The 13,775-nt window shown below is 60.2% G+C and overlaps 1 protein-coding gene across 14 annotated transcripts in view; it reads right to left on the reverse strand.

Moving 5' to 3' along the window:
* The window catches only part of BAIAP2 (BAR/IMD domain containing adaptor protein 2), a 72,059-nt gene that overhangs the window by 21,163 nt on the left and 37,121 nt on the right, over window positions 1-13,775 (reverse strand). For all 14 annotated transcript variants that reach the window (XR_010838141.1, XR_010838140.1, XM_059046558.2 and 11 more), the window contains exons 4-6: window positions 9,105-9,166; window positions 8,361-8,432; window positions 7,607-7,744 (exon numbers count right to left, since the gene is read on the reverse strand). Coding sequence is in view for 12 of the 14 variants with exons in the window: in XM_059046558.2 (XP_058902541.1) it covers window positions 7,607-7,744; window positions 8,361-8,432; window positions 9,105-9,166 (272 nt within the window). In the remaining 2 variants the exon portion in view is untranslated. The remainder of the gene's footprint in view (window positions 1-7,606; window positions 7,745-8,360; window positions 8,433-9,104; window positions 9,167-13,775) is intronic.

Below are 13,775 nucleotides of genomic sequence, written 5' to 3' on the forward strand. Positions count from 1 at the left end.
CCTGGAGCCTGCTGACCGGGCCTGTGCCCACTCCCTGGTCTGATGCACCCGGCACCCAGGCCAAGAACAGGGAGGCCAGCCTGGGTCAGTGGGTGAAGCTTGGTGAGGGCTGTGGCAGCGGTTCAGTGGATTGTTGGAGGACCCTTAAAAACCTCATTTAAGCACAAGAGCTCAGAGCAAGGCTCGGGGCCGGGGCTGAGCAAGAGGGCAACTGCGCCCTCCTGCGCACCGTATAGCAGACGCACCGGCTAGCAGGCAGCTCTGCGGGGCATGTGCTGTGGGCACATCCTTATGCAGAAAGTGCAGTGCCTCTCCCAGTCATCAGGGACCCATGGGCCCCGGGCTTCCCAGTTTCCTGAGAAAGGGCCCACAGCCATCACTAGATTGGCGGCGGGGTGGGGGGCGTCCGTGACCAAACAGATATCACCGCCCACGCCCTGCCCAGTACACTCACACGCCGGCGGGCCCAGAAAGGATGTGCTGGGAGGGGTGTGCCCATGGGCATCCCCATGCCCAGACCCCAGGGGAGAACGTGGGGCCACTTCTGTCCACACCAGTGGGCTAGACATGCTGACAAAGGCTTGAGGCCCAAGGGGACGGGTCTCAGCAATCTGTGAGCACGCTGAGCCAAGGCCTTGACTGGCCGCCAGGGAGTGTGCCAAACTTCCAGGATCCACGCCATCCAGGTCTGGGGTCTGCTCTGCTGCCCTGGGACCTGGAGGAGGATGGAGCCCGGGCTCCTGTGCCTGCCTTGCTGGGTGGTCCCTGCCAAGTCTCTGGACTCTTTGGGTCTCAGTTTCCTCAGGGGCTGAGCCAGATCGTCACCACCCGACATGGCAGCCCCTGCCTCACGTGACCTTGGAAGTTCTGCAGGTACAAAATTGACATCCAACTTCAAAGACTCAGCAGAAAAACAGGAACGCAAAACACCTCACTAGTATTTGTTATAATGATTGCGTGTCTAAATAACACTCTAGACATGTGCCGCTAAATAAAACACTTCACCTGTTTCTTCTTACTTTTCTACACGCCCACCTCTCAGTGCGAAAAGACAGGTGTGGTGTGCCCCGTGCTGCCGCCGAAAGCCCTCTCAGCTCTGACAGCATAAGATGCTCCAGATTTCCCACGGTGCTATCCAAGTAGGCAGGTTTGCGGGGGACCAGGGGAAGGGACAGAGTCCTGCAGAGGACTAAGAATCCTGATACCACCTGTGGACACAGAAGCCCTAAGAGGGTACAGTGGCTTCTGGCTTCTCAGTTGTTTTTTTCCAGGAGGACCCCTAACTGCTTATACTCCAAGGAAAGATGTCCCACTGCTGGGATGCAGTGGCTTGTCCACAGACCGCCTTTCACGCTGAAGAGCTTTTTAAAATGAGAACAGTAGACGCATAAGGGGCTTAAACCACTGCCATCAAACTCCACGTGTTAACAGGAGCAGCCTCTGCCATTATCTTTTTTGAAGATCTCAATTATGGTTATTTTGGTTTTGCTTTGTTAATTACACATCCATTGAAATAGGACAAATCTCTCCCCTTTCTCAGAGGGCAATCTGGAGGCACCTCCCGGAACAACGGAGCCCAGTGAGGGGGAGCAAACTGCAGGAACCACCTGCTTCAGTCAGCACAGGCCCCGGCAACAGCCCACGGCCCACAGCCCACACCCAGAACACTCGAGGCCCCAGTCTCTGTGTCTCAGAGAGGGAACGGGGAAGATGGATCAGGGCAGAGGAGGGGGCCCCTGGCAACCTCAACCCCAGCTGGGTGGGTGGGCCCTCTGCCCTCCCAGCGGCAGGAGCCTGCCTGTGTCAGCAGCTCCAAGTGCTGGGCTGCTGAGAGCCTGGCACTGGGCCGGAAGGGACCGTCCACCGCCCTGGCCCTCTGCGCTCGGGCAGAAGGTTTGGCCCACGCTGGGGGTGACCCGGCCCCACACCCACGCCCATCCATCTGCCTCCAGCCTTCTCTTCCTGGGCTCTCGCCTCTGCTGCGGTCTTGGCGGCCCCTCCCTCAGAGCCCAGAGCCTACACAAGGGGTAGGAAGGGCACACTGCCTCCCTGTGGCCCCCACCAGCGGGCCACAAACCAACGCGAATCCCAAAGGCACGGACGACTGCTGGGTTTTCTAACAGTCACGGTGTCCCTTGGAGGAAGAGAACTCCTGCCTAATCAGAGCCTGGGCTGGGGGTGGGGCCAAAGGAAACAGAAACTGGAGAAGTCCTTGGCCAAGTCCCTCCGGAGGGGATCGTGCACCCAGAGCCTGACCAACTCCACCCAGCACTGCTTCCCAAAGTGCTTCACCTGGGATGGCTCTCGGCACCAGTCCCACCCCAGCCCGGACCCTTCCGTCAGAAGCCCTGGAGACTGCCAACCAGCCAGGGGCCGGCTGTCCATCAGAATCACCCCAAAACTTTGAGAACCTGACAGTCAGGCTAAAGTACAACCATTCACCCGCATGCCTGGGGAGGGGGACCCTGGGCCAGAGACAGGGCGCCAGATGAGGCCTGTGACCACGCCCTGTCAGACACACAGTAGGTCCTCCACTGACTGTCCCCTGTAGCCGCCTCCACACAGATGGGCGCTTCTGTCAGCGCCTGGTCCAGCGAGCACGGCAATGACCAGAGGTGCAGGGCGTGACCTCAGCCATGTGGGCAGTACTTGGTGTGCCCCCTACTTCTAGAAAAAAACTTCTGTCCTAGTTTGTGCCCTATATGCCTCTAAGTGCCTGTTCCCTGACCTATAATTAAAATCAATTCTCTCGCGGGAAATCCCAAAACACAGTCTCAATTATCAGCAGTTCACGAAACTGGCCCAGTCCCACTCACAGGGAGCCCATCACAGATGGACTGACAGACAGACAGACACGCTCACGGGGGACAAGCCTCTGCCCCGCTCAGGAGCTGAGGTGCCTCGGGGAAGGTGTGTAGGTGCTCCAAGGGTCAACCCCTGCCTGGTGGGTGCTCGGGGGCCTCTCTACTCTCCCTGGCAAGCATCCTGCCCACACTGAGCTCCAGTCGGGGAGGGAAAACACATGGACCAGGGGCTCCAGAAGGCTCACAGGTTACCCCAGGGATTGACCCAAGGAAGTCCACCCATCTCGGGAACACTGAGTCAGCCCACACCTGCATCCACCTGTGGGAGCCCTGGGCAGCATATCCATACCTAGAAAACAGCTGCATGGGCTCCGTCGGTCTGGGGGGTCCCACCTCCTCTGCCAAGAGGCGCCGCAGCTCACGTCAGCCCAGGGGCTTCCGTGGCTCGGGGACGCCCAGGTGTGGCCCCTGTGCCAGCTGTGGGGCCCAGGCCCACACCCACCTACACATACTGTCCACTGGGCTACATGTGACCCAGGCCCCGGTGAAGGTCCACAGAGTGGAGACCCTGGGGATACAGAGAGGGCTTCAAGAGAGCAGGGGGGTGGGCCACGGGTGCCTGGGGTCCTTCCCCACCTCCCCAGGGGCCCAAACAGTCTGGAATCCTTCCCCCACTTGGTGACAGCGTGCAAACACATCTGCTTGGAGTAAGCAGGTCTAGTGGCCAGGATGTCCTGCGGGTCCAGGCGAGGCCAAGCTCTCCAGGGCAGGGCCATGAACTACAGTCTGGACAGACAGAGCTGCCCCCACGGCTGATCCGCTACCAGAGTGGACTGCATGAGAGCTGGGGTGTTGGCCGTTCTAAGAAATGGAGACGGGGAGAACAGTGTCCTGCTCTTCCTCAGGAAAAGAGTGTCTTGGGCTTCCCTGGTGGCGCAGTGGTTAAGAATCCGCCTGCCAATGCAGGGGACGTGGGTTCGATCCCTGGCCCAGGAAGATCCCACATGACAGGGAGCAACTTAGCCCGTGTGCCACAATTACTGAGCCTGAGCTCTAGAGCCTGCAAGCCACAACTACTGAGCCCACGTGCCACAACTACTGAAGCCTGCGCGCCTACAGCCCATGCTCCGCAACAAGAGGAGCCACCGCAATGAGAAGCCCACACACAACGAAGAGTAGCCCCCGCTTGCCACAACTAGAGAAAGCCTGGGTGCAGCAACGAAGATCCAACACAGCCAAAAATTAAAAAAAAAAAAAAAGTACTTAAAAAAAAAAAAAGTGTGTCTTAAACAGACAATTTCCTGTGACTAGCAGGACCTCAGCCAAGGAAAGGGGCAGGGCCGGCTTAGCACACCTGCCCTGCCCAGGCATTTCCTCCAGGAGAAACAGTGGGGAGGGGAGGGGCTGTCAAACCAAAAGGTGCCTAGGGCCCCCCCAGCCCCCAGCAGCCACACCTCAAAGCAGACATCAGGCCCTGGCTCCCGGCCAGGTCTGCAAAATTTCCAAGAATCAGAAAGAACAGACCCAGGTGCCAAAGGACCCTCACGTGCCCAGGTGGGCTGGGAACCTCCACAAGGCCACCAGGTAGGCCAGAACCATCCATGGGACAGGCGGCCAGTGTGCCTTCCACCGTCTCAGAGCACGCTGAGCACCCACCCCTCCAGCACAGACGCGGGATGAGGGACTCCGAGGGTGCCCCAGCCTGGCCTCTCAGGTTCAGCGCCACCAGGGAACAAAAACACACTGGTTGGACTGTCGCTCTGCTTCCCACCCTCGGAAAGACAACCACAAGTGGAATAACCTCGCGTGCCACCTGTCACCGCGTCAGCAGCCTGGGCTGGAGGGTGCGAGGGACAGTGTGGAACACAGCCCCCAGCCCTCCCTGGGAGGAACTCGATTACTGGAGAAGAAACTGCAATAACACCCTCAGGAGGTTAAGAGAGAGGCAGAGAAGGGGGGTGGGGTGGGTCTGGGAAAGACGAGGGAGGGGGTGGGACAGAGGAGGGAAACCGAGGAAGTGCACAGAACGGGGAGGGGTGACCTTGCTTTGTTCAGGCCCCAGGGCCCTTCCTGCTCTGAGATGGGAGGAAGGCCGAGGTACACCCCTCACAAGTGGGGAAACCGAGAGAGGACATGGAGCTCCCCGCGACCACACGGCCAGTGCACACGGGGCACAGCTGGGATCCAAACCCAAACCCAACGGCTAGGGCCTCATGGCTGTGCCCAGGTGGGGACAGGCCACGGGGGGTGAAGAGGAGGCCCCTGAGCGAGAGCCTCAGGGCAGATACCGGGAGGGGACTGGGCCTCACTGGGGGCAGCAGGGCTGTGCTGAGGAGACAGGGCAGAGGGGAGCCTCAGTGGTGGGGTGACCCTTGGACAGGGGAAGAAAGGTCAGCACTGGATGTCTCCCAGGTCCCAGGAGACCAGGGTGGACATGGCCTGTCTCACCAAGCTGGGAAACTGCTGGGAGGCCCCCCGCAAGGAGAGAACCACCACCCAACTGCCTGTACAGAAAGACTAAGGTTTGCAGAGCCTGTGCTGTGTTCCCCTGGCCCTGCGTGCCTGGGGGAACAGATCCCACCCTCTCAGCCCTGCAGGCCCAGACTCCAGAGTGGAGCAGTCAGGGCTCTCGCGAAGAGAGAGGTCTTGCAGTGGCTGGCAGGGGCTTTGGGGCAAGGGGAGTGGGCCACTGGGAACCAGAGGCAGCAGAGTCACGATGACCCAGGCCCAAGCGGCTCTGAGTCACATAGGAGTGAACACCATGGATGACGCCAGCCCACACGCACTGACCTCTGCCCGGCCTGTCCTCTCCCAGCCACAGGATGCACCGGCCGGGACAGTCCCTTCTGACGGCTCTCAGCAAGCTGGTCATAGCAGCACCAGCTCGTCCAGGCAGAGGGCCTCGGCACAGGACGGAGCCTCCGAGTCCATGGCCGTAAAGGGGATTGAAGCGCGGGTACATGATGATAGAAAGGAACGAAGCACTGACACACTCAATGTGGACGAACCTCAAAAACATCATGCTGAGGGCAGGAAGCCAGACGCAAAAGGTCACATGTCGTATGATCCTGGTCATGCCACTGGGGGGCGGGGAGGGACTAGTGAAGACGGGCTTTCTCTTTGGGGCCGTGAAAACATTCTAAAATGGACTGTGGTGACAGTTACACAATGCTATGAATGTACTCGAAATCAAACGGGTGAGTTATATGGTATGTGAATTACCTCTCGAAAAAGCTGTCACCAAAACAAAAAGCACCTTAAGGAGCGGGGGGTGCACAGGCTGAACCCCTGGAAAGCCAGCCTCCTGTCCCTGTCACCAGGCCTCCAAACCAGTCCCCAGGGTTCCCTCAGATAGGGCGCTGAGGAAGCCACTGCCCTCCCAGGCAGTGGGTCAAGGTTTTCAGGAAACAAAATGGCAAAACACGTCAAGGATGGGAAAGAACAGAAAAGCGGACACACACCAGTGCAGGTGTCTTTCCAGCCCCGACCTCGTGACCCGCTCCCAGAAGCACAGCCCGGGCGGGGGTGACTCGGGAGGGTTCCCTGCAGCAGTGCTCTCGCCACGGGGCGGGGAGGCCTTAAGGTGGTGACGGGTTATAGTCGGTCTTTGAGACGATGGTCACGAGACTGTGGATGTGGGGAAACGTGTCTGACTTGGGGAAGGGATGCTACAGAGAGGCGGGAGTTGAGTTACTGCGACTAAGTGAGGAACACACCTGAGTAAGGGGCTGCAGGATAGACTGGCGGCTGCTTCCCACACGGCGGGTTGCGGTTCTCAGCTGCCGCTGCGCCACCCATCCTGTCCACTGGGTGCCCCAGGCACAGAGGGGCGCAGAAGCCGGGCTGCCCCAGAGGAACAGGGGCCCTGCTCGTCTATGCCGCACTCAAGTGGGCAGGCCCGGCCTCTTGGCCCTGGCACGCTCCAGAGGTGCTCGCGGGCAGCGGTATGGGCACCACGGGGCATGCGTGAGCACCATGCACAGAGGGCCCCAGTCAGCGCCCCCAGGCTCACTGCCCTGATCGCTGGCAGGAAGGGTGAGGCTTCAGGAGGTGAGGGGTTCACCCCAGGGGACACCCCCATGCCTGTGCCCAGGCGAAGCTTCCACTGCCGACCACTCGGGGCTATCCTGTTCCTCCTCCTTATCTGAGACATGAGACCTTGGAGAGCAGTGTCTGGGCCTGATCTGTGTCAACTGGCTGCAGGGTTCTGGTGAATCAGGTGTATCAGGGCCATGCCCGTCACAGGCCCCGCTGTCCTAAATCCTTGCCCCTCACCCCAGCACGTAACGCCTACAACCAGGCCTGCCCCTCCTATGCCCTGCAATGCCACCTGCCTCACACTGCAGGGTCACTGAGATGGACCAGCCAGCATCTGCCTGCCCCGGGGTCTCTGGGTCTGTACTGGGAGCAGGCATTCACAAGTCAATCAGAGTTAACAGTCTGGGATCTCTCGCTGAGGTAGGAATCCAGAGCATCAGGCAGGAAGATTCCCTCTGGGTTCTGCTCCTTTGGTGGAGAGCCCTCTGGCTACAGGATGGGACTGCTGTCCTGCTGACTCCGGGACACCGGGCACCCACCACCCAAAATCCCCCAGGAGAGCGGAGCCTGGCTCTGCCCAGTTTCATCAGGAGGGATCAGCCTCACCCCCCGAGACCAAGAAGGGTGAGTGCTGGGGACAGACAAGAGCACCTGCCCTTCACCACTCACTAAAAGGCCTGAGAAGTCCCAAAACCATAACCGGGGCCCCAATGCTCCTGTGTGTCCCCAGGCAGAGCCCCCAGCACGCGGCGGCCAAGTCCTACCTGCAGCTCCTTGTCCGAGTACTTCTGGGGGTTTTTGCTCCCTTGGCTCTTCTTGCGGAGTTTCTTCAGCTCAGCCTGGCACTTGTCCAGCGCATCACCTTTGCTCCTTTGCTCCGTCTGGTATTTCTTCAGCGCAGCCTGAGATTCAAACAACAAAACCACGGGCAATGAGCTGGTGTGCCCCTCCCACTCTCAACTGGGCCACAGTGGCCCTGACCCCAGGGACGGCAGGAATCGCGCAGCTGCAAACCTGAGGCCTCAGCTCTGCCCACCCTGGAGGTAAAGATCAGGGCTGGGAAAACCAGCCGAGCCTCCCTCTCTCCCACCCCAGGGCTGGAAGCGCCTCAGGTCAAATCATGTAATGAACACCGACAGAGCCCAGCCCCTCGCCCTTCTTGTCAACCTGGGAGAGGCGACAGGGCAGGGTCAAGGCCTGAAGAACTTGAGGAAACGACAGCGGGTCAGAGGAGTTCACACAAGTTACACAGGGTGGCTGCCTCACATCATTTTTACAAAAAGCAGCCGAGAGGCGGGGGTAGTAGAACCTGGCACGTGGGGCATCAGACGTTGCGAGTCCACTCATGGGGTCACATTTAGTCTCAAATGGGCGTGAATGTCAGAGGAGCTGCAGGAAACCCACAGGATGGAGAGCTCACAGGAAGATGAAAACCGTTCAGACTGAGGGAAAGATTCACACACAGCAGAGCCCAGGCAGCTCAGGGTGACCAGCAGGTACAGGGCGGGGGCTACTTACGCTCAGGTACCTGGAGTCCAGCTCCACCTTCTGCTCCAGCTGTGTTAGCAGCTCGTTGTGAAAAGACTTCAGCTGGACATGGAGAGAAAAGAGCCGTCAGCTCCGACGTGTGGCTGCCCCGAGTGGGGGGGGGGCGGTCACCACGACCATGGCACCTGGGACGCTGGGCACCCCAATGGGAGAGAAGAGCTTGTCTGATCCATGAGCTGATGACCTCGCGGAGCCAGGCGGCCCCGGGAGCGAGTGCTGAACTGAAGTCCGGCCTTCAACAGGCACGGAGGTTCCATTTCCCTTGGGGAGACAGAGATCGCCTCCCCACTGTCCCTGCTCTCCCGTGCTGGTGGGTAATATAGGCATAAGCTGACACGAGCCGTGGACCTGCTGGGTCCTGGCAGGACCTATAGTCTCGGTGCACCTGTGCTTCCTCAGGCCACCACTCGAGGTGTCTCCACCTGGCCCTGCAGCCCGATGAGCATAACACCCCAGCTTGCCCGTGTCCTTTTCTTCCAGGTCTGTCTGTATATCCTCAGCCCCCATGGTGGTCACATCCCTGGTGTGTGACTTCTCTCTCGGGCCCTGGGGACACCCCCACCTCTCTGGGCATGACCACAGGAAGGCACATACTTCCCTAATGGATGCATGGCCAGAGTACATGCCCGGCTCTTCCCCTCGCCTCTGACAGCGCCTGCTCACCTGCATCTGCCCCTCCCTCCCTGGGGGTCGCACTGGGAGGCTGGGACTCACCATTTCTTCCAATTGATTCTGAATCTGCCTGTGGACTTCAGCCATCTGGAAGAGAACGTCCCCTGGGAGGCAGACGGCAGGAGAGAAAAGCATGAGGAAAGTGAGCTACTCAGAATCACTGTCTTGTCACTCCCTCCATGGCTGGGGAGCGGGCACCGGTGGGCCAGGCACTGGGGTTGCTGTGGTCTGGGGACCGGCGGGCAGGGGTGTGCTGGGGGCAGGGGGAGGGGTGCCTCTCCAGGTGATGCCACCAAGAGGAGATGGGAAATTCTAGAATGACAAGGATACACAGTCGCTTGGTGTCTCTGGGGTTTGGGGGCCTCAGGCATCTGCATTGGATCTGAGATTCATGGCAGAGGTAAGAAGACCAGAGACCCTACGTTTGCAGATTTCAACCCTGCGCGCGACCCTGTGAGCACATGCATCTCCTCTCACAGGCACCAACCACCAGCGGCCCACCTACCTCGGGCCCAGGCAGAGGTAGCCACAACATGCAGCCCCTGTGCGTCTCGGGACATGGCGTGGAAGGAGGGCGGCCGTGGAGGGAGGGACCCCACGGCCCAAGACACGTCATGGTCAGCAGAGTCCTGACACCCACCCCAATCAACGCTGTGGAACAGAAGCTCCGAGCTGGGGCACGCATGGCACCTGCCTCCAAAGACCCTCAGGGCCACTGCCCACACCCACAGGGTCAGCGTGAAGGACCTCCTTGCACAAATGGCTCATTTCCTCCTCTGCAGAGGGTGGGTCTGGAACGGGCAGTGCGAGCTCCATTCATTTCATCAGCAAATATTTGCTAAGCAGCCATTTCTGGCGGCAGGCACTAACCATGAGCTGTGGCCACATGGAGGGCCCGTCCCTGCCCTCGGGGGCAGTCACCTGCTGACTAACCCTGTCCCAAGGTGCTGCCTACACCAGGACGTCCCTCCCCTGCTCACATCCAGGCCACTCAGGGGGTCACGTGACCCAGAGGATCCTTTTGGGGGCAGCCACAACGAGCACCTCTGGTCCCCACGAGGCCATCCAGAAAGCAGAACAGTTCCTGTGGCCCCTGCCCTAATGGGGTGACGCTGCCCACCCTCCAAGATCACACTGACAGCACACAGATGATCCCCTGGGGTCGCTTTCCCTTCCAGAAGCACAGCTGGGTTCTGGGGACAGCCAGCTCCTCCTGGTCATCGGGCCGTTTGGTCAGCTGCTGGTGCTGTTGTAGCCCTGACGACCACAGAGCACGGTGATCACCACAGGCAGGAGCCGTAGGGACAAATCTCCAATCCTTGGGGCAGGCTGCCCAAGGTCAGTGGGCTCTTAAATGGCCACAGTGCTGGTCTCCGCTGGCAGGCCCCGGTCCCTGCCTCCTCTGTTTCTGGAGTGCACGCGAGGGCGGCCTCTCCAGCCAGCGGGTGCCCCGCTCCCGTCTGAGTTCTGAGTTCTCACTCTCAGTGCGCTGCTGGGCTGAGTGCCCAAAGGCCTGGCTTTGCCTCGGATGCACAGATTTCTGTCGAGGGAGGAGGGGACAAGAGTGCTTCCGAAGGAGCCCCAAGGGTCACCTGGCAGCTGGGAGGAGCCACGGCGTGCCAGGGGGTAGGCCCTGCAAAGCCAACCGCATGTCCCTGTCAGGAGACAAGGTGGGGGAAGTTCCCTGGCGGCCCAATGGTTAGGACTCCGTGCTTTCACTGCTGAGGGTGCAGGTTCGATCCCTGATTGGGGAACTAAGATCCTGCAAGCCATGGGGTGTGGCAAAAAAAAAAAAAAAAGAAAAGAAAAGAAAAGGAAGACACAGGCATGCTGGTGGGTCCCCTCAGGATGGTGTCAGACCATACATAGCTGCGGTTCGCTGGGCCCTGGGCTGAGTGTCCAGCCTGCCACCTGTGCCGACGGTGCGAAGACCCCTTCCCAGGCACCACATGAGGAAGCACAGACCCCTGGGGGACCCAGGTTGGCACCTAAGGCACCACGCTGCTCACAGCTACTGCAGAGAGAGGAAGACGCCCAGGCCCAGCCTGAGGCTTCGAAGGATGTTCGCAGTCAGGGCCAGTGCCACGCCGTGTGAGCGTGAGCGAGTGGGTGGTGTCTGTGTGGGTGTGAGTGGGGGAGGGCGTGTGTGTGCCAGTGTACACGTGTGTGCGTGGGGGTGAGTCTGTGCATGGATGCAGGGGGTGTGGGTGTGAGCGTGTGTGGCTGTGTTGTGCGTGGGTGTTGAGTGGGTACACGTGTTGCTGTGTGTGTGAGCCTCAGTCTACATTCTCTCTCCCTGCAGCCTTGGGGTGGGTGCTGCTATGGCCCTGTGGACACGTGGCTCCAGGAAGCTAAGTGACCAGGCTGTGACCGGGTGGCCCACAGGGATCAGAGCCAGTCCACACAGGTCTGCCTCCAGGACCACGCTTCTCCACGAGCCGGGAGGGAGAGGACGGAGCGGGGAGATACACTAGCATGGGCAGACACCAGAGCCCCTGATGCACAAATCCCTTAATCCAAAGTGATAAACATTTACTGAGCACAATGCATGCTGGCAGGGCTACGGACACCAGCACCAGGGCGCAGGGAGAGGCCTGTCGGGGACCCAGAGTCCCTGGAAGTTGCTTTCCACTCAGGCTCCAAATGGCAGCCTGACCTCAGGCCTGACAGTGCTGTTGGGTATGGCGGGGCAGGGAGGGGCGGCACCTGGGACAAGAAGGCCCCGCCCCCACCATAGCTGCCTGGGGGCAGCATCATCCATGGTCAACCAACCATACGCCGCCCCGCCCCACCGAGGGCTGAGCTGAGGCTGCGCAGCCCCAGCAGCATAGCACGTGAGTCTCACTCATTCTCTCCTGGCCCTGACCACACTTCTACCCCATCCTGACCCCAGGGGGCGGTCTAGGAGTCAGGGAACTGGCCAAGGACAACAGAGGACAGAAGGTGCCTGTTCCCCGTCCTTGGCTGAAAAGGAACCACCAGGACAAACACAAGCGGGCAGCCCAGGGGACAAGGTCAGGCTGCCACCAGCCTGACCTGACCTGCTCAGACCCGCAGCTCCCGGGTGGGATGAGGCTCCCGGCACCTCCGTGGCCTTTCAGCATCCCCAGATCTGATATGCTTGGTGGGGATGCCGTCCTGTGTGCCAAGGGTGGCACGCACAGGAAATCCAGACCCACAGGTCACCCTCTGGCCCTATGGGCTCTCTCAAGGGACATGAAGTCCATAAATAAGACACAGAGCAAGTGGCACTGTTGGCCACGCTTGAGGCCTCAGAATCGTAAATTAGTGTCCGGATCACACTGAAAACACGTATCTCCTTGAAAGGCCACACAAAATTAGTTCAAGGAAAACAGTTGAAAAATAACAACAACAACAAATACCAAGTCCTTTAGATAAAGAATTCCTGTTGCCAAGAAGAGTATGTGAAGCTTCTTGAGGATTCTGGACACTGCACCCCAGGCTCTGTTGATGCACTGGGACGCACCCCCATCGCCTCTGCCCACCGGAGCCCCCGCCTGTGTCCCTGGGCACGCATGCGGGGAGCGGGCACATGCTCTGAGCTGCAAGCCAGTGGCTGCCATGAGCTGGTCCACACGGGGAGTTTTTAAGGTGCACTTTACAAGCGGCTGCAGGGAGCCATGTGTACGTGATGTCTGCAAGGTGGTGTGAACGCGTGCCCGCCACCAGGCAGTGGACCCGGGAGCACTGTGGGGGCACTGGGCCAGCTGCAGGGGGAGGTCATCCCTGCCCGGGGATGAGGCTGTGCCCCGAACTAGGCTTCCCAGGAATGCCGGGGGCCTCAGGCATTGGCACAGACACTCTCTCGTCCTCTCACCCAGGTCCCTTCCGGGTCCTTGGAGCCATGGGGCCGGCCGGAGCCTCCCCCCTTCTCTGGGCTCAAAGGCCAGCACGAGGTGGGGACACCTTCTCAGGCCCACCCCATACGTGGAGGAGGAGGCCACCGGGCTTTCTACCAGGCCTCATCTGGGAGCCCAGGTCTCGGTCCACAGCTCAGGTGGGCCCTAAACTCGAACAACCAGGTTTAAAATACAGCCCAGACCCAGCCTCGCCAGAGCAAAGAGTGGGGGGGCAGCGTAATCAGTTGTCACCACCGATGGGATCGCCAGGGTCTCGAGGAGCGTGAACAGAGGGGGAGGCAGGCAGGTGGCCAGGCCCCAGGGCGCCACAGCAGGGGAGTGGGCAGGCTACCCTGGCACTGAGGGGGGTTTAGGAGCAGGCCATCGGGAGCAGGGACAGGAGAGGGCACACTTGGGTGCCATGAGGCTTCACGCAGGACAAAACCACCGACAGAAACCCAGGCACCTGAGAACGAGGCGACGCCCTCCCACCCAGTTTTTACCCTGTGAGGAGGCAGCCAGGTCAGCAGTGAGTCACCTCCGGCTGCGCACCCTTCCGCTCTGAGCTTAACAAGTCCTGCTGCTCTTGGTAACCTTAAACACCAGCCTTGTGCCTTTGGGTTAAGTGTGGAACTCGGTACACATGGCAACTCCCCTCCCCCAGGGGAAGGCACGCATGAAGGCGCGCGTGCACACACACATGCAGACGTCGGCACAGGAGCTGCGCTTCCTCACCGACATAGGCGACGTGCTGTTCACCTCCCTCCCCTCCAGCACGGTCTGGCTGGACACAGGCTGGTTCTGTCTGGTGTGGCTAAGACAGCACAAGGTCGGGACAGTCGCCACCGCCTTT

Source organism: Kogia breviceps, chromosome 19 (genome assembly GCF_026419965.1).
Source record: "Kogia breviceps isolate mKogBre1 chromosome 19, mKogBre1 haplotype 1, whole genome shotgun sequence".
NCBI lineage: Eukaryota > Metazoa > Chordata > Mammalia > Artiodactyla > Physeteridae > Kogia > Kogia breviceps.